The sequence below is a fragment of the Macaca thibetana genome, chromosome 13 (assembly GCF_024542745.1).
Source record: "Macaca thibetana thibetana isolate TM-01 chromosome 13, ASM2454274v1, whole genome shotgun sequence".
NCBI lineage: Eukaryota > Metazoa > Chordata > Mammalia > Primates > Cercopithecidae > Macaca > Macaca thibetana.
The window spans coordinates 44,502,713-44,529,320 of record NC_065590.1 but is presented as its reverse complement, the minus strand read 5'-3'; the positions used below and the strand labels follow the sequence as shown (position 1 = coordinate 44,529,320).

The 26,608-nt window shown below is 39.0% G+C and overlaps 1 protein-coding gene and 1 long non-coding RNA gene across 2 annotated transcripts in view; one reads left to right on the top strand and one right to left on the bottom strand.

Annotated features, from left to right (window-relative positions):
• The window catches only part of LOC126933623 (uncharacterized), a 68,238-nt gene extending 57,012 nt beyond the window's left edge, over positions 1-11,226 (top strand). The window contains exon 8 of the long non-coding RNA XR_007718684.1: positions 11,151-11,226. This is a non-coding gene — a long non-coding RNA (uncharacterized LOC126933623). The remainder of the gene's footprint in view (positions 1-11,150) is intronic.
• Positions 9,076-16,392, bottom strand: TMEM17 (transmembrane protein 17). The gene is made up of 4 exons (XM_050753510.1): positions 15,924-16,392; positions 12,573-12,676; positions 12,318-12,431; positions 9,076-11,376 (listed from the first exon to the last, which is right to left on the bottom strand). Exons 1-4 carry the CDS (start codon positions 16,021-16,023, stop codon positions 11,098-11,100), a joined length of 597 nt encoding a protein of 198 aa, XP_050609467.1. The 5' UTR covers positions 16,024-16,392; the 3' UTR covers positions 9,076-11,097.
• Between the last annotated feature and the right edge of the window lie 10,216 nt (positions 16,393-26,608).

Genomic DNA, 26,608 nt, shown 5'->3' with positions numbered 1-26,608 from the left:
AGAAAGAAAAATAATCAGTGAGTTCCGTATTATTTCTGTAAGACTAAAAATTGATTTCAGAAAATTAAAGTCTGATATATGTGTGTATTATTATTATTATTATTTTTGCAGGGTCTTGTTTTGTCACCCAGGCTGAAGTGCAGTGGCACAATCCTGGCTGACCGCAGCCTCAACCACCCAGGTTCAAGAGATCCTCCCACCTAAACCTCCCGAATAGCTGGAACTACCGGCATGAGCCACCATGACTGGTTAATATTTTCATTTTTTGTAGACACAGGGTCTCACTATGTTGCCTGGCTGGTCTCTAACTCCTGAAGTCAGGAGATCCTTTCACTTTGGCCTCCCAAAGTGCTGGGATTACAGGCATGAACAGGAAGTCTGATATCTTTTAAAGCCTTATTATAAATACTGAACTATAAATATGGTAACTTCTCATATTTTGAAGCTTAAAATTTTAAAACACTTTGGATCATAGATTCAGAGGGCTGTGAAGGAGTCAAGAAGTTATGAGTTTGTGGCAATGGTTTTCTTATTTTTTAATTTTAATAAACAGGCCCATTACTAGAGAAACAGAAAAGTATGTGGGTACCTTAACTGGTATAGAGCGAGCAGAGATTCAAATGGTGTGGTGGCTCACGCCTGTAATCCTGGCACTTTGGGAGGCCAAGACAGGCGGATGACCTAAGGCCAGGAGTTTGAGACCCGCCTGACCCACATGGTGAGACCCTGTCTCTACTAAAAATGCAAAAAAAATCAGCCGGGCGTGGTGGCGGGCACCTGTAATCCTAGCTACTCAGGAGGCTGAGGCAGGAGAATTGCTTGTACACAAGAGGCAGAGGTTGCAGTGAGCTGAGATGGTGCCACTGCACTCCAGCCTGGGCAACAGAGTAAGACTCCGTCTCAAAAAAAAAAAAGCCTCTTCCGTGCAGGGACAGTATTCTCATCATAGAATCCCCTGTGCCTGCCACGCAATAGAACCTCAATTAACTGGGCGTGCTGGAGTGTGCCTGTAGTCCCAGCCACTCGGGAGGCTGAGGCGGGAGGATCACTTGAGCCCAGGAGTTCTGGGGCTGTAGTGCACTATGCCAATCGGGTGTCCACACTTAGTTGAGCATCCCATGTTGACCTTTTGGGAGCAGGAGACCACCAGGTTGCCATAAGGAGAGGTGAACCAGCCCAGGTTGGAAATGAAGCAGGTCAAAAACTCGCATGCTGCTCAGCAGTGGGATCACACTGCACTCCAGCCCAGGCAACACAGCGAGACCCTGTCTATTTAAACAACAACAACAACAACCCTCAATTAATTTGTAGAACTGAGCTGTGTAGGAAAGCTTTGGAATTAGACATGCCTCAATTTGAATCCCAGTTCTGCCAATTACCAGCTAGGTGATCTTAGTTAACTTTTTAGAATACTCTGTTTTTCTCATGTTCAAAATGGGAAATGGTATTACAATTATAAAGTTAATATAATATACAAGTGTTATAATACCTTAGAGGAGTAAATAAGATAAAGCACTTAGCATTTCACAAGGACCTACTTCAGCAAATGGGAGTCTTTTAAATTAGTCAACCAAAGGGTTTTCCCATTTAAAAAAATTAATCAAGGCTGGGCGCAGTGGCTCATGCCTGTAATCCCAGCACTTTGGGAGGCCGAGACGGGTGGATCATGAGGTCAGGAGATCGAGACCATCCTGGCTAACACAGTGAAACCCCGTCTCTACTAAAAATATAAAAAAATTAGCCGGGCGTGGTGGCGGGCACCTGTAGTCTCAGCTACTCAAGAGGCTGAGGTAGGAGAATGGCATGAACCCGGGAGGTGGAGCTTGCAGTGAACTGAGATCACGCCACTGCACTCCAGCCTGGGCGACAGAGCGAGACTCCGTCTCAAAAAAAAAAAAAAAAAAATTAATCGAATATACATCTCTGCAACTGTCAGCTTTGATCAACATGAAATGACTGAGGATAATGCTCAGAGTTAGTGAAAGTCCAATCAAAGGCAAAAAAAAAAAAAAAAAAAAAAACCCCCCCCCCCCACACACAAAACAGACTTTTTAGTTTGCTTGCTGGGCCTTTCTATAGGTAAACATATTATTAGATTTAGATTTTTAAAAAACAATGGAGTAGTTTCTGGACCCTTTTTTTGCCATTTTCCTTGGCCCCGAGAAGTCTGAGGGTCCAAGGCTGAGCAATGTTCCTGCTTTGGCTTCTAGATGGGACAGGTCTAAATCAACCTAAATATATCTTTGGAGCATGTGTTTAGAGAGAGGGAGCACTGCAGAGTGAAAAAGCATGATCTTTGGGGCCAGACAAGGTTAGGTCTAAATCCTGTCTTCTGTTTACTTGCTGTGTAACCCTGAGCAAGTTCCTTAACTTCTCCTGAGTTCTAGTTTTAGCTTTTGTAAAATGGGAATAAGATCTGCCTTACAGAGTTGTCATGAGAATTATATGAGATAGCGATAAAGTCCCAGCACACCACCTGGCACATTGCAGGTATTCAATTAAATGGTGGCTGTTATTTGCATGAATTTTGGGGATTCAGCAAAATTTGAATGTTTATCTTAATATAAAAGTGGTTATTGTTTTTAAGATTAGGATTCTTTTTCATGCCACAAAGATTCAAGTATGAGTAAATGTGGCATTTCTATTTTGTAGAAAGTTTATGAAAAAAGATACTGTGTATTAAGAACAGGAGGCAGGAGCTCTGAGTTCTAACAGCTTGCTTATTCCTTCATCTGTGCATTCAGTCAACATTACTAAGTGCATAAACACGGTCATATGCACTAGAGATATCATGAATAAGAGTGGTGGTCCCTGTCCCCAAGATGCTCAGTGACTGTAGGACTGTAGGAGGAACAAATATTCAGAATTCCATAGAAGATATGATAGTTGAGTCAGGCATTAAAAAATAAGTAGAGTTTCACTGCATAGATAAGATTACTACTTCAGGCAGACAGAGCAGTTTGGAGGGAAAGTCTGCAGGTAAAACCCAGAATGGTGCACTGGAAGAACTGTAGCTTGAAGGAGTGAGGAAGAGCAAGGTGAGGTCAGGCAGGTAGAAAGAGGCCTTGTATGCCAGGCTAGGGAGTTTGGGCATTATCCTGCAGGAAATGAGAGTCCTTTGTTTGTTTTGTTTTTGATACAGGGTCTTACTCTTGCCCAGGCTGGAGTGCAATGGTGTGATCACAGCTCACTGTAGTCTCAACTTCCTGGGCTCAAGCAATCCTTCCATCTCAGCCTCCTGAGTGGCTGGGACTATGGGCACACACCATGCCTAGCTATTTTTTAATTTTTTTGTAGAGACAGGGCATCACTATGTTGCCCAGGCTGGTCTCAAATTCCTGGGCTCAAGCAATCCTCCTGCCTTGGCCTCGCAAAGTGCTAAGATTACAGGCATGAGCCACGATGCCCAGCCTGAAAATGAGAGTCTTAACAAATTTTAAGGAGAGTAGTGTCATGATTAGATTTGGTTTTAGATTTCTTGATAAATGCAATCATAGGGCTGGTACGGAAAAGTTGATGAGACATTACTACTACAACATTAAAGAGTACAGTGAGATTGCTACCCTCCATGATCTGGTCATTATATTTCTATTAATATATGCTTATCATCTCCTGAGACCACCCAGATGTTTTTCCTTGAAAAATAGCACAGAATTATGTACTGGTGAGCTTTTTGAAAAGTACATGTTGGAGGAGGGTGTGTGTGTGTATATGTGTGTCTGTAAAATGTATTTGGATCTAGCATTTCAGCTTGTTAGGAGATTCTTTTGAAATGTGATTGTATCATCTATCAAATTAGCTCTCCTTCTCAGCTTTCTATCATTTTCAAATGTGGCAACAATGACTTATAATGCTGCTTAAATATAGATAGACCATTCATCGCCTACAGCATGAAGTTCAAACTCTTTATAATAATCTATTATTTAAAAGACTGATAACTTCCGATACCAGTCTTTTCAGCTCATCTCAACCACTTCTCTTCTACACACCTTATATTTTAATGACACAAAACTACTTTTGGTTCTGTTCAGGACTTATATTTTCAAATGTCTATATCTTTACCCATGCTGTTCCATCTGTTGAAAGCCTATCCTACCCCCTAGGCAGGATTCATCACCTATTTTCATCTTTTACATAGCTGTATTACAATAATTATAAGGGATTGTGGTTACCTTAAATTTGTCTCCTCTGCTAGATGGCTGGAAGGGCAAGGACTTAATCTTATTTATCTTTCTTGTCTTGAAGTGTCAAAGCATAGTAGATGACATATTGTTGTAGCTAACTAAATAGTTTACTTTGCAGAACAAAATCATAGTGTACTAAAAACACAGAGCATATCTTCTGCTGCTCTGCTTTGTAAAGTACTGAACAATCAACAGCTAAATCTCCAGCCTTCTTTAGCAAGGGCTTATTGACCATTGGGAGCAATAGTTTTTAGGATAGCAAAAATTTTGACTCTTAATAAGCTCTCAGTCTTTTTAGGAAAACTATTGAAGCAAAGTTCTAAAACTTCTACTTTCTCTAGTGGTCATTTTAGTATTTCTGGGTATTAATGAATCAAGCATTTAAAAATAATTTTTAAATGTGCATATAATTTTAATATCAAATATTCTTTTCTTTTAGGCTATAATATTGAGCAATGTAGCTAATGTGTTTTGAATTAGAATATAAATAACTCAAGATTAGGAACTAAAAACCTTTAAAAATGAATCAATAATATCACTTTCCTACCAGCCAAATATAGTGCTATTAGAGTTCTGAAAAATTAAAGACAAAGCCATTCTTGGTTGATTATTGTTTTTAAAAGTCTACATTTTTAATGTAGCTGAGTGCTAAACACTTAGGTCTGTGGAACAGTAAATACATTGTGATTGTACACTTTACTAGATTAAAAAGCTCTTTTCAGACAAGAATGTTCAGCTGTGGAATATGTTTAGATAAAGCATGTTGATAAAATAAATTTCAAAATGTCTTTGGCTTTTCATAGAATATATGTTCCATGCTGTCCTGCGATTTGTATCTTGTTTTCAGGAGTTCCAGCCTGTCTTGACTTGGGTTAAGATGATGACACACTGATGCCTAGCCTCACTTTCAGAAAGATGTAAATCTGTCAGAATACATTTAAATGTTGAGGTTACTTACATTTAAACACATTTTTCTAGGGCTTGAATATTTTTAAGTGCTTAAACACTGGTGAAAAAAGATTTTTAGAATGATTCTTAGAATGGCCTCATAACTATTTAGTTTTGCTTTTTGATTTAAAACCCCCAAATTAACAGTCTCTTAAAACTAGAATAAAGATGTATACCCATAACAAGTTAGTGTTAATTACACTTACAAAATACAGCAGTTCAGTCTTCTGATAAATCATTTCTATGACCAAAATCTAACATATTACATGCTAACCAATTTGCAGGGTAAACTCTTCTGTTTGCCGCTTTGTTTTCTGCCTCCATGCCTATTTTGCTATGCAAAAGCTTTATGTCAATTTACTTTTTGAGCCGTTTAAGACCAAACCAAATTATTCCTTCAGCACATTTTAAACAATCCCTTAAAGACCTCTTTTTCTTGGCTATGTTTCCAATCTTGGCTTATCACTATAATATTTCATGCTCCATGCTTCTGAAAAAATTCAATATTCAAGAACAAAGTAATCCAGAGCTTTACTTCATTTCAGTCTTTTTATGTCCTAGGGCTGTCCCAACTCAATGACCCAGTTTTTATTGTGTCACATCTCACTGTCTGTTGCTGACTGCGACCAGCTTGCCTAATCCTTTTCCCGTCCCTTATCAGTTTTCCCTTAATTCAAAAATCTTTTTTTTTTTATTCTTTCCAGTTCTCCTTTCACAGCTTTTAGATTTTTTTTTTCTTTCTCTTTAGACTCAGTGTTCCTGTGGTAACTACTCAGAAATACAAAGACAAATGGGTAACTAAAGTCCACAAATCTGTCCTTGTCAAAATTTTCATTGTACTATTTTTAGAATTGCGCCATGGTGAATAGTAGAAAGTGGATGTTATAATTTGGCAATATGCCCTTAAAAATGTCCATACTCTAGGACCCAGCAATTTCACTTCCAGGAATCTGGCTTATTAATTAAAAGGAATCACCTAAGAGATGGAAAAAGCTATATGCATGAGCTGTTCATTACAATGTTATGTATAAAAGAAAAAGGAAATAACACAAATATCTAATGATAGGAGAGAAGTTAAGTAAATTATGGCCCATCTACTTGATGAAATAACACACAATCATTTAAGATGATGATTGTGTCACTATGTAGAAACATGGGTAAATACTTTCAGTGTTTTCAGAAAAGCAGGGTGCACAACTGTAAGTGCTTATGATCACAATTGTGTTTTTAAAAAACTATTTGCAAAGTAAAAACATCAAAGAAACATGACATTTGTGAATAGTTGTTATTTTAAGGTGGTGGAATTATAGATGCTTTTTCTTTACTCTCAAAATCTTGTGATCCTAGTCCTTTCGATCTTTTTTTTTTTTGAGATGGAGTCTCACTCTGTCACCCAGGCTGGAGTACAGTGGCGGGATCTCAGCTCGCTGCAAGCTCCGCCTCCTGAGTTCAGGCCATTCTCCTGCCTCAGCCTCCGGAGCAGCTGGGACTACAGACACCTGCCACCATACCCGGCTAATTTTTTGTATTTTTAGTAGAGACGGGGTTTTACCGTGTTAGCCAGGATGGCCTCAATCTCCTGACCTTGTGATTTGCCCGCCTCGGCCTCCCAAAGTGCTGGGATTACAGGCGTGAGCCACTGCGCCCGACTGAGTTTTTAAAAACTATAATCTTAATTCAAGTAAATGAATCATTAGGTAGGTTATGTCAAATAAAACTTAGATTAGATAGAGCTCTATTTAAGTCTAATAATAATCTAATGGCTGGGTGTGGTGGCTCACACCTGTAATCCCAGCACCTTGGGAGGCTGAGGCGGAATGATTGCTTGAGGCTAGGAGTTCACGACCAGCCTAGGCAACATAGGGAGACCTCAGATCTACAATTTTTTTTTTTTTAATTAGCGGGGCATGGTGGCCTGTGCCTGTAGTCCTAGCTACTTGGATGGCTGAGGTGAGATCACTTGTGCCTAGGAGTTGGAGGCTGCAGTGAGCTATGATTGTGCCACTGCACTCCAGCCTGGGTGATAGAGCAAGACCCTGTCTCTAAAAGACAACAACAAAATAATAATCTAATAACTGGGTGTGGGGGAGATAAGAAAGGCAATATTTCATTTTGTTTACCCTTATAGGTCATCTCTGAAAAGACGAATTAGAAAAAAAACCCTCCTAATATCTGTTTTAAAATACAAAATTATCTTTAAAACACTATAGTAGGTTCTATTCAAGTTTATTTTATTGCCACTGACTTTATCCAGGCCAGCTTGTTCTCATCTAACTTACTTAATCACATTCCTCCTGGTATCTCTGCCTCTGGTCCAACCCTTTCAATCCATTTTTCACATTGTCTTCAAAGAGATCTTTCTGAAACCTAATTCTGTTTGTGATACTCCACTGTTTAAACGGTTCAGGGATTCAGAATAGAGTTCTGAAAAATTAAAGACAGAATATATTCAAAGCTTTACCCAGGCTTCCTAGCACCTTCCAAGCTTTTCTGCCTTATTCTGTACCATTTCTTCTCATGCACACTTTCCACTAGCCTCAACAAACTAGTTGTAGTAGTTGAAACAGAACTCACAGTCACTATTTTTTGTTTCTTAACACTGAACTTAATATGCTCTCATTCTTTAAATCTCAAGTGTCACTTTCTTTGGGAAGCCTTTCCAGATTCGTCATTCATTTAGATGTCTCTTCTCTGTAATCCTATAGGGCCCCACCACCCTGTGCTATCACTGATTTGCTTATCTGCCTTTACTACCAGACAGTGGACTTCTTGTTTGCATAGACAAGTGGGATTGAGTGTGTATTCATTTAACCTGAATACCGCCTATCCCCCCTCAGACAATGTGGAGCATGGTGAATATTAAATGGTGTTGGTGTAGGGCTAATGTGCTAATCCTGGGATACTAAGTGCTAGGAACACAGAGGGAAGATGCACTGGAAGCCAAGGGCCTGTTACCGGTCAGGTACTTAGCAGGTAGAAACTCATTCAATGCATTTCCCTGATAAAGTTATGCTTTTTTTACTTTGTCTTAAGGTTGTACAAATGTTTTACCTCCCACATCATATCCCTGAGAACTAGGAGCTTGTCTTGTCTATGAACCTTTGACTATTCCTTATATATACTAGTCATTCAAGTGTATGTTAAAGTAATACATTTTGATGTTTTAAAATAATTTTGATTTAGGTTAGGCTTGGTAGCTCACGCCTGTAATCCCAGCACTTTGGGAGGCCGAGGCAGATGGATCACTTGAGGTCAGGAATTCAAAACCAGCCTGGCCAACATGGTAAAACCCTGTCTCCACTAAAAATACAAAAAAATTAGCCAGGCATGGTGGCAGGTGCCTGTAATCCTAGCTACTCAGGAGGCTGAGGCAGGAGGATCACTTGAACCCAGGAGGCAGAGGTTGCAGTGAGCCAAGATCGTGCCACTGCACTCCAGCCTGGGTGACAGAGCAAAACTCCATCTCAAAAAAAAAAAAAAAAAAAAAGAAGAAGAAATAAATAAAAATAAAATAATTTTGATTTATAGAAAAAATATGTAAAGGACAAAATATTTGTGAAGTTCAACATTTTAAACAAAAATTTTCAGAAGTGTTGTAAAGAGAGAAGGATAAAATATAAATTAAGGATGGATAAACATATTCAGATAAAATTAAAGACCACCTAACCCCCAAATGTGCTTACATGTAAATATCTTCTCTACCTTGATTTTCACATACTTATATAGGGAACCAGGTATATTCCAATAGAAAATATTGGTTCAGCCTGACCCAAAAAGTCATGGTTTTACTGTTCAGATGGAAAACAAACAAATGACTTGGTCATGGTTTCAATTTACTATCTTTTTTTCCCCCACTGTTACTATATCTGCATTTTAAACAATATGTTTATTACAGCAAAATTACTTGGAAATTTTGATAAATCAATTTTCTCAAATTTTTTACAGTTAAAAATTTTTTTATGATTATGACTGACATTTTGTTATTAATCTCTTAAAGTTTAAATGTACCAGAAGTTCTGCTATTTAAAATAAAACTCTGGAAACAATCTTGAAATAGAAATGTCTCCATCATCCCCTAATTTATCTGCTTTGTAGATTTAATTTTATTTTATATTTTCTTATAGAATCACCTACCTATACCTACCCAGATACCTACCTAGTCCTATCTGGGAAACAAATGCAAATGAATATGTTTTAGAAAACTATTCAAACAGAATTCTATTTTAAATTCCAAATTATTAAGAGTATAACTAGTGACTACTTTGGCATGAGAAAGATTAACTAGCCACTGCATGGAGGGAGAAATATTTGGCTGAACTTTATATATAATCATAAAGAGCAGAAATAATAAAATTAGCATAGTTTGGTCAGGAAGAATCAAGAATGAGTGGGAAGTAAAGACATTTTTTGAAGTTCAGCAAAACAAGAATGAATAAGGCAAAACCTGGGAATCCAAAGTATGAATTGTAGAAAAAGAAACTTGAAAAGAGCAATGTTTAATGCAGCTACAACCGTCTCTCAGTGAAATACATTATGAAGGCCCATTTCCCTATAGAAAAAAAGAAAACCTGTAATGAACGTATCATATCCTTTAAGACAGTCCAACAGTCACTAATATAATGTTCGGATAATCCAAGCAACTTTGTTCTTAACCAAATCTCCTAAAATAGATTTCTCCTATTAGCAAGGGAGCATGCTTATTCAGGATCATGAGTATAGTCCCTTTGGCCATCTTAGCTCTCATATGTATTAAGAGGCGTTCTGGTTTCCAAATCAAGCCTCATGTGAATTTAATGGGTATGAAGCAGTTCTTTGGTGACCGATAACCTAGTAGATGAGATCACAAGTGCTAATTTAAAACGCCTACTACAGTGCCCACTACATAGAAAGCTCTCTAGGATTTGTTTTCCTTCCTTCCCTTGCAACTCTGTAATAAAAAACACAAATCTATAGCCCAAAAAAATTGCACAAGACAAGGATGATCTGTTGTTGATACCTTAAATACTTAATAATTTATTGTAAAAGCATTTTATATACCACCATTACAAATACTGAATATGGTTTTATGAAAGTTATAATTTTATAACAAAAATATTTCCTAAATACCAAGGCAATCCACCTGTTTTCTTCTTAATCTCAGTATAACAGCTAATATTAGGGTTAGAATTTAACCCTAGCAGACATGAAAATTTGGTCTCTTGGTTTATTTTTTATTTATTTATTTTTTTGAGACAGAGTCTCGCTCTGCTGCCCAGGCTAGAGTGCAGTGGCTTGATCTTGGCTCACTGCAAGCTCTGCCTCCCGGGTTCACGCCATTCTCCTGCCTTAGCCTCCCAAGTAGCTGGGACTACAGGTGCCCGCCACCACACCTGGCTAATTTTTTTTTTTGTATTTTTAGTAGAGACGGGGTTTCACCGTGTTAGCCAGGATGGTCTCGATCTCCTGACCTCGTGATCCACCCCCCTTGGCCTCCCAAAGTGCTGGGATTACAGGTGTGAGTCACCGCGCCTGGCGGGTCTCTTGGTTTATAAATATAGTCAGATACATAGGAACATTGACTGGCATTTCCATGTCAAGAAACATGGTCATATGTACAGCCAAGACACGGACAACCAACAAGTTTTAAAGAAATGGACACATCTCTAGTTACAGATTCTAACCAGAATTACTACAGGAGAGCTGGCAAATGACAACCACCAATACATACATTTCTACACTCCTGAAAAAGACAACATCAAAAAACATTAAGAAATTTGGCATCAGGTAGACAACATCTAGGTTTTGGGGCTAATATACTGATTCATACATTGTACAAAGTTTCATCATTGCCCCCAACCTTGGAATTTCAGAGTGAGAGTGTATACAAAACAATTGCTTTGTCCCTTTTCTCATATTAGAGCTCTGATATTTTCCTAACTCTTACAGTCTTCTAGAATGATCTGTCAGATTTTCACTCAACACTGGGTCAGATCTCTTCTATACATGACCTCATCCTTCTCATGTCTCCTCTGTTTGCAGAGAGCCGGTCAAAGTCTTGGAGGTGGAAACGAACTGCCAACTGATTAACCATTTTCCTTAAGGTAAGAAATGCTGCAACAACTTGGAAAGCAAGGAAGAGAGTGAAGATGATATGTATCGCTTTTTCCAAGGGCAGATTTGTTAGGCCTTCATTAAAGAGCAAGAAAAGAATTAAAGGTAACTGCAATAGAAGGCTCAAAAGCCAAAAGCCAGCCAACTCAGGAACCTGGAATGACACATATCAAAAGTAATAAAAATCAGTAAAATATAGTTTTTGTTTATACAGATAAGTACTTATCAGTACTGTGAACCTACATTATGGGCTCTGTGATGATTCCGAAGGAGGATGACATGGTCCTTGTCCTCAGAGAACTTACAGTCTAGATGAGAAAACTAATTTATGTAAAACAATCCTAGAATACTAGACTTTAGTGAACAACTAAGGGCAATATTTAGAAGTACAGACTAAATGCTACAAGAAATAAGAGAGTGATTAGGGTAGGTGAAAGAAAGACCTCAGGGATGTAGGCTTTTAAAGTTGTGGAGGAGGAAGAGGCAAAAAGGTAAGTAAGCAAACACGTGAAACTAGCATGATTGGGAATCAGCACATCAGCCTGGAATGAATGGCTGAGTGAGAAAACAGCAAAACCTACAGTAAGACAGGCTGGGTGGGGCCTTATTATGAAGGGCCTAGAAAACCACAGGAATCTTTAGGCATTATCCCTACACTCTGGTAACCATAAATGCTTAGGTAGCATGATGATGCAGAAAACATGGGCCTGGCGTAGGAAACGAATTCATAATTTTCCCCCATTTTCTTATTCAGGATCCAAATACACATGTTTAAGTAACCATGTATTTTCAAGACTGATGAGAAGAGGGAAAATATCAATTTTAAGTGTTTACCACATTCATATGCTTTACATAAATCATTTCACTTAATCACAACAAACCTGTGAAGTAAATATTATTTTCCTCATTTTATATATGAGGAAACCAGGGCTCAAGAGATTAAGCAAACAGACCACAGTGACAGAAGTGGTAAAGCTGGAGTCAGGCTTTAAATTCCGGCCTGTGCTCTTTCTGCCACACCTCACTGCCTTTTACTTGTTATGAAAACTGATTTCATTTATATCTATCACTGAGAGAAAGGAAAAAAGAGCTTACCTTTTCCTGTAGGTTACCCATGTAGCCCAGATACAACCGGATGGCTTCAATTAAGGTTATTAGGATGATAACAGTGATCACAATGAATTTGTAGTAATCAGGCAAGATTGAATACTAAAAGAAAGGCCAAAACATGTTTGTAAAATTGCACGTATAGTAACACTGATTTGAGATAGAAAAAAATTATTAAGAACTTTAATTTTATTGACACTCTAACAACGTCAGGGCAGCAAAAGTATTAAAGCTTAGATTTACCTTCATGTGAAGCATCATAATGCTGCTCACCCACCACAGTGGGAAATAGTAGGTATTAAAATAAAGTGACATCTGCAATGCCAAACTGGAGACCATTTCATTTTCTACAGAAGGAATAGAAAAGGAACAAATTATGAAACTTGGTCTATGCCCTATAAATATATATATATCCTATCCCGTAGAATTAATAACTATAATATTGGCTCAGTAAAACACCAAATTTTAAGCCTATTTATAATCATTGACAGTAAAAGGAATATTCATCCTAATACCAGTTAGGTCAAATATTGGCTATTTGGGGGTATGTTTCATATTTTTCAATTATTTTACCATTTTGCCATTACAGTCTTCTGACTTTTTTGCATATACTAGTACAGATTTAATGTAGAATATCAATATAAATCCTATTCAACAGATAATTATCATTGCCTGCTTTGTAGAATTCTATGTAAATAGCATATAAAATTAATGCATAAAATAAATAAAAATGAATCTCTCACATATAAACTAATCTCATACAAAAACGGATTACCAAGATTATATAATTAGACACATCTCTCTTTTCAGCATACCCTAATCTTAGCCATTCTTTAAAGTCCAATTCAGCGTCGTCTTTTCCATCAATACTTCCTTCATCAGTTCCCCCACCCCAGCAGAAATACCTTTCCCTTCAGGTACTTATCACTCTAAACTGTCAATAAGAAGTGCTAGCAAAGAACCACATTCCCCTCCCCGAAAAACAGTCTGGTGTACTGAACAGATCACGGGCTTCAGAGTTCAAGCAAACCCGAGCTCCCCAAACCTCTGTGACCCTGGATGTCAGACTTTATATAAATTATTTAAGTTCTTTGAGCTTCTATTTCTTCATCTGTAAAATAGTGAAATTAAAACTTCCTTACAGGCTGCTTGTGAGAATTAGAGCCAATATGAATTATTTCTTCCTAGCACTGTGCTGGGCACACTTAGTAGGCACTCAACAAATATTAGTCCCCTTTCCTTCTTCTCTTCTATTTATCTACTTATCTGCAAGCACACACCATGTCCCACCCTAATTTGAGACCCTCATAGAATCTAGCATCTTGCTTTATATGCAGTGAATATCAAATACACGTAAGAATGAATTAATGTAAGCATACTGTCATAAGGACATTACTAGTATAGCCATTTGTGATACATGAGTTCCATTTACCTAAGGTTGATTCCATAACACTTTTTGCTTTTATGTAAGACAGAAGGGTCCTAAATTAAGAATTTGATTTTTAAAATTGAACCCTACAAAATACATCCTAAATTTGACTAAATTCTTAAGAGCGGACACATATATTGAAATCAGTTGTTCTACACGTAAGATTTTAAAGGTCCTAAAATAAATGTCTTAAGAACATTATTTTCTCCTTTTCTCCATAGTTGAGTGTTTTTATCTGTCATTTAATAATTTTAAAATATAAGAAACAGTCATGGTCTCTCGCAGCAAAATAGTTTCTTTTAGCTCCAAAAATATGCCTGATTATTATGATCTACTTTTGCTTGCAACTGCTTATTAAATTACCACTGATAAATGAATGAATTCTTAAAATCTGTTAAATCTGAAGACAACTCACCAGCCTAGGATCTTTCTGATAGCAACAGCACAATGCTGTGGACATGGTAATTACATAAATTTGTTATTACAGTACAAATAATCAAACCTACTTCTGATCCACAAAGAACAAAATACGGGAAAGAATAATAAATTGGGCAAGCAGAACATTTCAGTACCTTTGAGAAGAAACTGTAGTCAAATTTTGCAAAGAACGGTTTTTATGTTAGAAGTATTGTGTGTTAACATCTTAAAGGTTATGCTATGTCCATATTTCAGCAGATCAAACTTATAATCATGGAAATGAAAATCAAATTAATATGTAAATGAACCTTAAAAGCATAAGATATACATTTACTGAATTTTGCAAAAGTTCAAGTTGAGTTCTATAAATGGAATTTAAATTAAAACATACAATATAAATCAGGGATAGGTAAACAACTGGTCAGCTGCCTAAACGTTTTTGTACAGTCAATGAGCTAAAAATGTTTTTTCACCTTTAAATGGTTAAAAAAGTAATATTTTTTTCATACGTGAAATCCATACGAAATACAAATTTCAATATCCTTAAAGTTTTATTGGAACACAGCCATGCCTATTCAATAACTATTGTCAGTGGCTGCCGTGGAGACCATATGGCCTACAAAGCCTAAAGTACTTACTATCTGGCCCTTTTCAGAAAACGTCTTTTTACCTTGTATTATCAGACGTTAGTGCTCATTAAGCCTCATCCTTGGAACCAGAAACGTGAAACCTAATTTTTTCACATTTTTCTCTGTACATCTTAAATCATAAAGGCCTACATTTGGGGAATAGGCAAGTGATCAAGACGACAAAATGCAGCTTTGGGGACTGCCTTTACTTTTCTGTCCCTTTTAAAAATTCTGTAAAACCAAGCAGTGGAAAAGATTTATATTTCCCAGCAGACTTGAATGATGGAAACCACACGGGTTTGGTTGACAGTGTGTTGTCTACCATCATGATGTAGGAGGAGGAACCTGTTCTGGAGGAAACTGCGTTATCACTTGTCATCAAGTTGAAGGATGCAGAGGCATCATGGTATTTTCTTACCTTATGGTAAGAGTTACATATAGGGGAGGAGGAGGAGAAGGCAGGGAAGGGGTGAGTTTTGTTGAACGTCCGGCTAGTATGGCACATGCCAGTTGGGAGTGGATGGTGGTTTGAAAGGACTCTTAAAAAAAAAATTTTTTTCCCCCTAATCTTTTCTGCCAGAAAATGGCCTTGCTTAGGAACATACTTGTTCTGCTAGGAAAAGGGAAAAGGCAAATTTGCTCCCTGGGCGGCGGGTGGGGTCAGGGGAGGTGGGGATTGCTTGGGCTGTTCCTCGCCATCCTGGACAGAAAAGCCGGGGCGGGCGCCGCAGAGGAAAAGCAAGTTGGGCCTTCGCTCTCGCGGTGCGCGGGGGACTAGCCTGTGCAGCAAGGGCTGCTTTTATCTTTTTATTTTTGGGGTTTCCCAGGAGCAATGATGGGCCTTGCGTGGCACAGAGGTCGGCCCCACCTCAGCTGCCGGGCTTGCACGGAGCAGGCCAGGCGCTAGCGCGCGCAGACCAGGCCCAGCCCGCAGCCGGAGGCCGCCAGCGCCTCAGCTCCCCGCCCCGGCCGGCCCCTCCTCCAAGGCTCTGGCCCGCACTGCGGGAAACTGACTGAAGGCGACATCGCCATTTTAGGTACGGGCAAATTCTGGACGCTCCAAAACCCACGCCAAGCCCTCAGCAGGCCACACCCCCTGCGCCGGCCTCGGTCACTCACCGGGACCCTCACTGTACTCCGGACCGGTCCGATTGGAATCAGTGAACACAGCCCGGCTGAAGTTTCCCAGCCGCTGGCGCACCGGATCCGGCAGCTCCATGCCTGGGCCTCGGTATCCCTCGCCCCCTCAGATACAGGCTAGTCTGCGGGCGTTCCGAGGCTCCGTGGTTCTCATGGCAACCGGCCGGCGCGAGGCCGGCGAGATCCGGGAGCGCGCGGGGGTGCCCGGCTGGGCCGGGTCTCGTCGGGAGCCCGCGCAACCTTGAAGGGACCGGCGAACTCAGAGCGCGTTCCAGGCCCCCGGAGCCGCGCGCCTCGGCCGTGTCCAAAACGGCAGATCTCTTAGTTCTGCTTTGAGCCCGACCATCCTAAAAACAAACCTAGAAATGAGCTGGGGTTGGACTGCGATACAAGGAGCCCTTATATCTTGCCAGTGAAACTGTAAATCGGTACAACCTTTCTGGAGGGATAGAGAATGAATGCAGAGCTTAAAGAATGTCTAGAGGTGTAGGGGTATGTGTGAGAGAGAGATACTATGACTGATTATTTTTTAATAAGAAAATAGAGCAATGGGCAACTGATTAAATGTACTGGAGCATGTGCATTCAATGGAGTATGTTTCAGCTGCTTATAAAATGCTTGCAAAGAATATTGAATGATATAGTTTATGTAAAAATAAAGCAGAAATAAAACTAAATGAGAATAAACCTAATTTAGCAAAATTTATGTGTATGCGTGGAGGGGAGGAGAGAGCATGTGCACACTGACTTCAAAAAAAACTGGAAAAAAATATTAACAGTAGTTATCACTGGATAGTGGGATTGTAGGTGATTCAAAAATTTTTAAACACTTCTGTATTTTCTAGCTTTCTCTCTAAGATATATTACTTAAATAAAACTAAGTAATATACATACAGAAAAATTGTATACCATTTGTAAGTAATAAACATAGAAAGATATATTACTTAAAAAAACTAAGTGTAATATACATACATAGACAAACTGAAATCTGCATGTCTAGTCAGCACCTGTTCAAGAAACGTTGCAATATTCCCAGAAACTCCCCCTTCCTATTTCCTTTCAGTCACTAAACCCCCTCCTCACTCATAACTGACCTTTCCTGAATTCTAACAGCAAAGGAGAGTTTTGCCTTTTTTTTTTTTTAAATCGGAACATTTATTGTGTGACTAATCCAAATATATATATATTTTTTATTCGAGACAGAGTCTTGCTCTATCGCCCAGGCTGGAGTGCAATGGCACAATCTCGGCTCACTGCAACCTCCGCCTCCCGGGTTCAAGCGATTCTTCTGCCTCAGCCTACCGAGTAGCTGGGATTACAGGCGCCCGCCACCACACTCGGTTAATTATTGTGTTTTTAGTAGAGACAGGGTTTCGCCACGTTTGCCAGGCTGGTCTTGAACTCCTGCTGCAACAGCTGTCCTCTTGGGTTTAGGTGGTGTTCCTTCAGAAAAGCCATGCCTTAACCTGCTGTACACAATTTTTAGGTGCCTCATTCGACCAGTCTCGTTGGTATTTTGTTTTTTAGCCTCGGCACTCCAATTATACTTTGTCTTGGCTTGGGAGCCGAGCCGCATTTGCCACAGGCAAACTTTTCAAGGAGGTAGATCTTAGAGTCACAAGGCAGCACTAGCTGTGCATCTTATTGCACCACTTTCTAGATGTGACACTCCCTTTGTCATCTTGCTTCTCAGTTTTGCATATTTATATAAAAGCCATGGTACTGTAAATACTTTTTAAAAATAAAAAACTGGCTTTGTCTTCAACATTACTTTCATGAAATTCCTTCATGTCATTGAGTGTAGATTATTTTGCCTTGCTCTGTGTGATCATACCACAATAAGCTTACTCATTCTACTGTTGATGAGTGTCTGTATTTTCTAGTTTGCAGCTGTTATGAATAGTGCTGCTTTGGTGAAAAGATGCCTCTTGGTGAACATATGCATGCATTTTTGTTGAGTGTGTATCGAGAGTGGAATTGCCATGTCATAGGATATGAAAGACCCAGCTTTAGTAGAGGCTGCCAACAGTTTTCCAAAGTGATCGAACCAATTCCTGCTGCCTCCAGCAATGTATGAATATTTCCATTACTCCATATACTTCACCAACACTTGTTATTTGTTATCCTTTCCTTATAGCCCTTCTGATGGGTGTGTGGTAAAAGTATTATTTTTACAATCAAAAGGAAAATCACACATTTATATAAATGCAAGAAGAAGATATGGGTGGAAATAAATTCATGACTAGAATTTTAAAATAATTACACAAACGTTTATTGCATTCCTACTGTGTTTTTGGGTATTGTGCTTGGCTAATTAGGGATATGGTCCCTCTTCATGAAGAAGCACAGCTCAGTGAAAGAGTGAGAGATATGGAAAGAAGTAAGTGCAAACACTGTTATTATGAGTGCTCTATTAAAGGACCACTGATGAAGAACCAATTAATTCGGGTTGAAGATGTCAGGGAAAAGCTGGTTAACTTCTGCTTCATTTCAAGATGGAGCTCAGACCTGAGAATCTCCAAAAAGGCTTCTAGGACCTTCCTGAAGTAGCTTAGGTGCTCTCTTCCGTGTTTCCCAAAGTATCTTCCTGTTGTTTCTTTGGTCACAGTGCTGGTCACTCTATACTAAAATTGTCTGTTTATGTGTCTGTGTCTCTTGCTAGTCCTTAAGCTCTTAGAGGTCAAGAATGGACTTTCATCTTTATATCCCCAACACTAGCGCAGTGTGGTACCTGGCCAAGAGTAGGAGCTGGATGACCGTTGAGTGAGTAAAATGAAGAAAAAGCCTAATAACCACTCTCTTGTCTTCCCTTTCTAGTTCAAGGACTTAGCCAGCCCTGTATAAGGTTCACTTTGTAGAATGGTGAATTGGTGTATTAAAACATAGTGAATTTATAACAATTTAAATTAGCAACAGATAATCACTTCTCATCTATCAAATGAACCGAGGTTTTTTTAATAAAGGGAACAGTGACGCAGGAGGCCTCAGGCTCAGCTGATTGAATTATAATTTGGCCAACTGCATTGAGACAAGCAATTGGCAATATATAGAAATAGCCTTTAGGCTGGGCGCGGTGGCTCACGCCTATAATCCCAGCACTTTGGGAGGCTGAGGCGGGCAGATCACCAGGTCAGGAGATCGAGACCATCCTGGCTAACATGGTGAAACCCCGTCTCTACTAAAAATACAAAAAACTAGCCGGGCGAGGTGGCGGGCGCCCGTAGTCCCAGCTACTTGGGAGGCTGAGGCAGGAGAATGGCGTAAACCCGGGAGACAGAGCTTGCAGTGAGCTGAGATCCGGCCACTGCACTCCAGCCCGGGCGACAGAGCGAGACTCCCTCTCAAAAAAACAAAAACAAAAACAAAAACAAAAAATTAGCTGGGTATGGTGGTGGGCGCCTGTAGTCCCAGCTACTTGGGAGGCTGAGGCAGGAGAATGGCAGGAGGAGGAGCTTGCAGTGAGCCGAGATCGTACCACTGTACTCCAGCCTGGGCCACAGAGTGAGAATCAGTCTCAAAAAAAAAAAAAAAAAAAAAAAAAAAAAGCCTTTAAAACATTCCTGCCTCCTTTAATACAATAATTTAAATCTTAATACTCTGGGGAAAATAATCATAGAAACAAAGTTTTATACACCAAATGCTTCTCCAACATTATTGATAATTGTTTAGAAAAGAGAGAGGTGAGTGGGCATTTGAAGTGCCCAACCACAGGGCCTGGTTAAGCAGATTATGATATTTATGGCGAGGTGTTGGGCTGCAGTAGAGAGAATGTCCTTGGAAGCTGAGAGGACAGGGTTCAAATACCCTAAAATTCCCAATGTACCATTTAAGAGCTATGTGACTGATTTCAGATACTTGTTTTGTAAAGTAAGAATAATAATATCTTACTGTTGTGGTTGATGTGAATATTATATGATTAAGGCTCTCTATACATGATAGTTACCATTTACACATCAATTAAAGTGAAGGTTATGAAGAAGCAACACCTAGAGTGGAGTCAAATAATGCTGGTATTTAATTTTGTGAATTCTACTGGACCTGCTAGGTAATACCTCTATTGCTTTCCTAATAAAGACAGTAGAGGCAATTAAGCATTAAAGTAGTCCATTATGTTAACCAAAAACCTATGTGAATTCTTATCAAAACCCTAAGTGAATTATTTTAAATATATTTTCCCCCAGCATTGAGAAAAGATGTAAGATACCTTCTTCAGATTGTAATTATTTTTATCAAAATCCTGGAGGAAAAAAAAATTGATAGAATTATGGGTATTTTTCCTTCTAATTTTATTATTCAAATTTCCTATATGAGCATACATTTTCTAGTTTGAAAAAAATCTTGTTAAAAATAAATTGAGAGGAAGAGGCAATGATGATGCAAAAACATTAGAGAAGATAATTTGAGAGGAAAAAAGTGTGGTTTGGAATGAGTCCTACCATTATTGATGTATCATAAATGGTCCAAGGGGCTCAAAAAAACTTTCCAAATGTTACCTTTATTAGTTGATGCTCCCAATATTTATAGGCAATTACATTAGAAATACTAAGGGAGATCCTTCAGTGTTTCACTAATGTGATTGGCTATACAGGAAGGGATCGACATTCATGAACAATGAAGACTAGTATGATTTGGGTTTCCCATCTTCTAGATGTACTACTTATTAGGATCTAAAGAAAGAAGTATGGGCTGGGCACAGTGGCTCACACCTGCAATCCCAACACTTTGGGAGGCCAAGGTGGGCTGATCACAAGGTCAGGAGTTCAAGACCAATCTGGCCAATATGGTGAAACCCCGTGTATACTAAAAATACAAAAATTAACCGGGTGTGGTGATGGGCCCCTGTAGTCCCAGCTACTTGAGAGGCTGAGGCAGGAGAATCGCTTGAACCCGGGAGGCAGAGGTTGCAGTGAGCTGAGATTGTGCCACTGTACTTCAGCCTGGGCGACAGAGTGAGGCTCCATCTCAAGGAAAAAAAAAAAAAAAAAAAAGTATGGAATCTCTGTACTTAAAGTCACAGGAATCATTTTAGGTTAATGCATAGTCCCATAAAGTTTAAACTGCTTAGTTCTTATACCAGTGTTGATGTTCAGATCAATAGCTGTTTCTACAATAGTTATTTAATGTATTTCTTGGGGTTTAATTACATTTATCATTTGCTTATTTGTTTTCACAAACATTTTGAGACTGATGCAATGATTAGCTTCCCTTTGATAAGGGACCATGTTGTCTGGTAATAATGTATTATCTTACATGACAAGAAACTGATTTGGGGGAGTTATTTATTTATTTATTGAGGTAGGGTCTCACTCTGTTACCCAGGCTGGAGTGCAGTGGTGCAAGTATAGCTCACTGTAGCCTCAAACTCCTGAGCTCAAGTGATCCACCCACTTCAGTCTCTCTAATAGCTGGGACTACCGGGGTATGCCACCACGTCCAGCTAATTTTTCTTTTAAATTTTGTAGTGACAAGGTCTCCCTATGTTGCCTAGGCTGATCCTCCCACCTCAGCCACTCAAAGTGCCAGGATTATAGGCATGAGCCACCACACCTGACCTGACTTATTTAAATTTCTGCTAGGCATAACAAAAATTCTTTCCACTTGATACTAATAAAGAGTTTAGAAATATTTTTAAGTAAATATGTCATTCAGTTTATTGCTTTAAAATGAACTGAGAGACATTTCTCAGAATCTAGATAAATTTAAAAGATAAATTACATATTTGGGTATGATATGTAATTATGATTATGATATGATTCCACATTGGCATCCACATTTAAAAAATCTTACTCTAAATTACCTGAAATGTAATCTTATAATCCTCGAATTGTTAATGGATAATCAAAGATTTTTTGATACAAGTCCCTGGTACAATATATTCTATTCACAGTACTTCTCAAAGGTTTATAAGAAAGAATCAGGCTATGAATTATACAGAAAGCAAAATCTCATGAAAGGAATTTTTATACTATATTAAGTGATATTTCAAGGCTGACTTTAATATTTTGTCTTCAAAGACATCGCCATTGAGAATTTTTATTAGAAAATTGTTTCCCCTTTAAAATACTGTTTATATGATAGTTTTTTGGTTCTGTGGCATTTCTTTGTGTTGGTCTACCACATTGCTCACCTGCTATATCAAGCAGCTGCTCCATGCGTCAACCATGTGGGAGATTGGAATGTCAAGCCGAGGGAAGAAAATCAGTAAAGCAAAAACTCGCTTAAGGAAACCTCAGATCTGTCAAGTGAATTATGATACTGATTAGAAGCAGGTGGTCATTTTACTGAATAAGTAACATGTTCCATTTTTAGTAGTGATGTCTTACTGAACTAAAAATATTTTGTATATTACGCTGTGTAAAGCATAAATTATGTTCCCCTTTCTGGAAGAAAAATTAATCTTGACCTGTTATTGATTGTAATAAAATATTGCTTTCCCCACAGTAAATATTGATACATTGTTCACTGTTCTCTCTGGCTTGTTTTAAATTGTGGTTCTGTGCTTTTAACAAATAGTATGCTTTGTTTTCAACAGTATACTTTGCATTGCTTAGCTATGTTCAATTTTGATCCTCAATCACATCAAGATTGTAAGAGTAGAAATTTTATAAATAGACAAGTTAGTACTAAAATGAAAGATGTACCCACAGGCAAAGAGTTCAAATACATTTGAATTATTATACTTAGGTAGCTGAATAATACAATTATCCAAATTTTCTTGAAGGTATTTGCTTTGCAAAATAGAAAATCATTGCCATTATTCCTGTATCCCATTTCCTTTCGTGCTGTATTTTTAGTTACTACAGAATTGTTCTTTTTTTTTTTTTTCCCAACACATGGTGTGAAGATTAATAGAAGTTCAGGGTGATTGGAGACAAGTGTAATAAGATGTCAACAGGAATGTGCTCTGATCCCTGACTAAGGTTCAAAGCTGTGCACAGAATGGGGTAAGTTCACATATTCTAACTTGAGAGACCACCTATAGTTAGGCCAGCCTACTAAGGAATGTTGATACAGGGAAACAGTCCTACCACAAACGTTTCCCAAACTACCCCATTCCTACTCATGGAAGTATAAGGAAAGGGTGGGTAGAGAGGAGGTTAGCCTTTTGTGAAGTATAATATTCACAAGGATATTCTCTTCCCTTCCTTCACCCCATTCTCACTGTAAGGGAGAAGATGGAAGCACTTTTTCCTCTCAAAGTCTAACAAGGAACCCTCAGGAGAATTACCTATAAAGTTTAGAAATGCCCAGCCATCCCCCCTCTACAAGGTAGGAGATTGGTGATCATCTCATCTGTAACCTTTCCTGGACCAGCTGACTGCTCCGTGCTTGCAGAGCAAGGAGAGGGGATAAGAGAGATGGCCTAGCTAAGGGAGGAGGCACCACAGTAGCCCACATCCCTATCTCCAAGAGGCTGCTAGCTGGATCCCTCACAGGAGAGGTCAAGTAGGTGCAAGATATACATCTGAAGGAACTGGGCAGTGGAGAGGCCCCCAATGACCCTTGCCAGTGAGGGAGCCAGTACTTGGATTCTCTCCAGTATAGAGGACATCAAAAGTCTGACAGGACTAAATAAAGAAGCAGCAATATCCTACAGAGAAGAAATTGCAACCTTTCTAGGAAGCCATATGAAATATCTACTTCCCTATTCTTCTTGCCCTAATATCAGAAGGGAAGCAACCGAAAGAAAGAGAGGGAAGGATATAAAGAGCAGAGCACCTGCCGCTCCACCTTCACACATGCATGCACTCCAAGCCACTAGCAATAGACGTCTACTTTTGGACAAGTCTGGAAGTAAAGGAGGAAAAAGAAGGGAGGAAAAAATAGTTTTACATCCCATTTGAAGCTTAAGTTGAAATGAACAAAATGGAGCCTTACATGCTGGAATGAGATGATCTTAATAACTTGAAGAGGTTAATAAATGGAATCAAGCCAGGGTGTGATTAAAAGAGTTGACACCCAGAAAAAAAAAAAAAAAAAGAGAGTGGATAGTGGGTGGATATTTATTTATTTATTTATTTATTTATTTTGAGACGGAGTCTTGCTCTTTTGCCCAGGCTGGAGCACAGTGGCAAGCTCCGCCTCCCGGGGTTCATGCTCTCCTGCCTCAGCCTCCGGAGTAGCTGGGACTACAGGTGCCCGCCACCATGCCCAGCCAATTTTTTTGTATTTTCAGTAGAGACGGGGTTTCACTATCTTAGCCAGGATGGTCTTGATCTCCTGACCTCGTGATCTGCCCGCCTCGGCCTCCCAAAGTGCTGGGATTACAGGTGTGAGCCACAGCGCCCGGCCCATGGTGGGTAAATTTTAAGAAAATAAAGTTATTTCATTTTTATGCCCCCAATGAATTGAGAATCCTCAAGAAAGTAATTACATAATCCATTAGAGTTCTGATTTTTAGGGGGGGATGGCATGATCAATTCTAAATAATAGACAGATGAGATTGATATCAATTCAAGCAAGGAAATAGAATGCTTTTATTTTTTAAGAAAACATTTTTTTTCCTGTTAATTGAAGTAAGACATGCACACAAAAAAGTGCACAGATCAGAACTGTAGAGGTCCATGAATTTTGCTCAAGCGAACCCACCTGTGTAACCAGCACCCGGATCAGGAAATAGAACGCTACCAACGCCTCCAAACCGCCTGCTTATGTTGTCTCTTAGTCACCAGCCCTCTCCCACTCCCAAAGTCATACTATCTTGATTTCTATACATGTAGATTAGTTGTGCCTGATTTTATTTTTCTATAAATGAAGTCCTACATTATTTGCCTGTCGTGTTTGCTTCTTTCACTCAATATTACATTTGTGAGATTCATCCATGCTGTTATGTGTTGCAGTAGCCTGTTTGTTCCATTGCAGCACAATATTCTGTTTGAATATATCATGAATTTTATTTATACAAATGCTAATGGAAAAAAAATTGTATCCAGTTTGGGCTACTGCAGAGAGTGCTACTGGACCTGCTTGCTCATATTTTGCTTATGACTGTCACGGTTACATTCATGAGAGAGATTGACCTGTAATTTTTCGTCCTTGTGATATTCTTGCCAGCTTTGGGCATCAGGGTTGTACTGATTTCATAAAATTGTTGGAAATGATCCCTCTTTTTCTGTTCTCTGGAAGAGTTTGTGGTAAGGTTGATGTTTTTCTTTGTAATGTGTCTGGAAGAATTCACCAGAGAAGCCATCTATGCCTGGAGCTTTCTTTGTGGGAAGGTTATGAATTTAATTTTTGTTTATAGGTGTAGAGTTCTTCAGATTTCTTTTACCTTTTTTTCCCCCAATCTGATAAGTTGTATGTTTCTAAGAATTCATCCATTTCGGTTGGGTGTGATGGCTCACGCCTGTAATCCCAGCACCTTGGGAGGCCGAGGTGGGGTGGATCACTTGAGGTCAGGAGTATGAGACCAGCCTGGCCAACATGGTGAAACCCCATTTCTACTAAAATACAAAAATTAGCTGGCTGTGGTGGCAGGTGCCTGTAGTCCCAGCTACTCAGGAGGTTGAGGCAGGAGAATTGCTTGAATCCAGGAGGTGGAGGTTGCAGTGAGCCGAGATCGTGCCATTGCATTCCAGCCTGGGTGACAGAGTGAGACCCTATCTCAAAAGATAATAATAATAATAATAAATAATTCATTTCATTGGTATGCAGTTACTTATAATTTCTTCTTATTATATTCTTAATGCTGATAAGGTCTGTATTGAGGGCTCCCCTTTCCTTCCTGAAATTGGTTATTTGTACCTTCTCTTTTTTTTTTTTTTTCTTTCTTTGCCAGTGTGGACAGAAGTTTCTCAATTGTATTATTTTTTTCAAAAAACCAACATTTGGCTTCTTGGTTTTCTCTATTGTATATTTGTTTTCCATTTCATTAATTTCTTTTGTTTATTATTATACTTTAAGTTCTAGGGTACATGTGCACAACATGCAGGTTTGTTAAATATGTATACATGTGCCATGTTGGTGTGCTGTACCCATTAACTCGTCATTCACATTAGGTGTATCTCCTAATGCTATCCCTCCCCTATCCTCCCACCCCACGACAGGCCCCAGTGTGTGATGTTCCCCACCCTGTGTCCAAGTATTCTCGTTGTTCAATTCCCACCTATGAGTGAGAATATGCGGTGTTTGGTTTTCTGACTTGTGATAGTTTGCTGAGAATGACGGTTTCCAGCTTCATCCACATCCCAGCAAGGACATGAGTTCATCCTTTTTTATGACTGCATAGTATTCCATGGTGTATATGTGCCACATTTTCTTAATCCAGTCTATCATTGATGGACATTTGGGTTGGTTCCAAGATTTTGCTATTGTGAATAGTGCCACAATAAACATATGTGTGCATGTGTCTCTATAGTAGCATGATTTATAATCCTTTGGGTATATACCCAGTAATGGGATTGCTGGGTCAAATGGTATTTCTAGTTCTAGATCCTTGAGGAATCGCCACACTGTCTTCCACAATGGTTGAACTAATTTACAATCTCACCAGCAGTGTAAAAGTGTTCCTATTTCTTCACATCCTCTCCAGCACCTGTTGTTTCCTGACTTTTTAATGATCGCCATTCTAACTGATGTGAGATGGTATCTCATTGTGGTTTTGATTTGCATTTCTCTGATAGTGAATGATGATGAGCATTTTTTCATTTGTCTGTTGGCTGCATA

Excerpts from the sequence above, each read along its gene's own strand:
- TMEM17 (XM_050753510.1), bottom strand. The coding sequence starts at position 16,023 with ATGGAGCTGCCGGATCCGGTGCGCCAGCGGCTGGGAAACTTCAGCCGG. Across the intron at positions 12,677-15,923 it reads GGAGTACAGTGAGGGTCCCG|AAAATGAAATGGTCTCCAGT; the intron begins GTGAGTGACCGA and ends TTCCTTCTGTAG. Across the intron at positions 11,377-12,317 it reads TGGGTAACCTACAGGAAAAG|GTTCCTGAGTTGGCTGGCTT; the intron begins GTAAGCTCTTTT and ends GTGTCATTCCAG.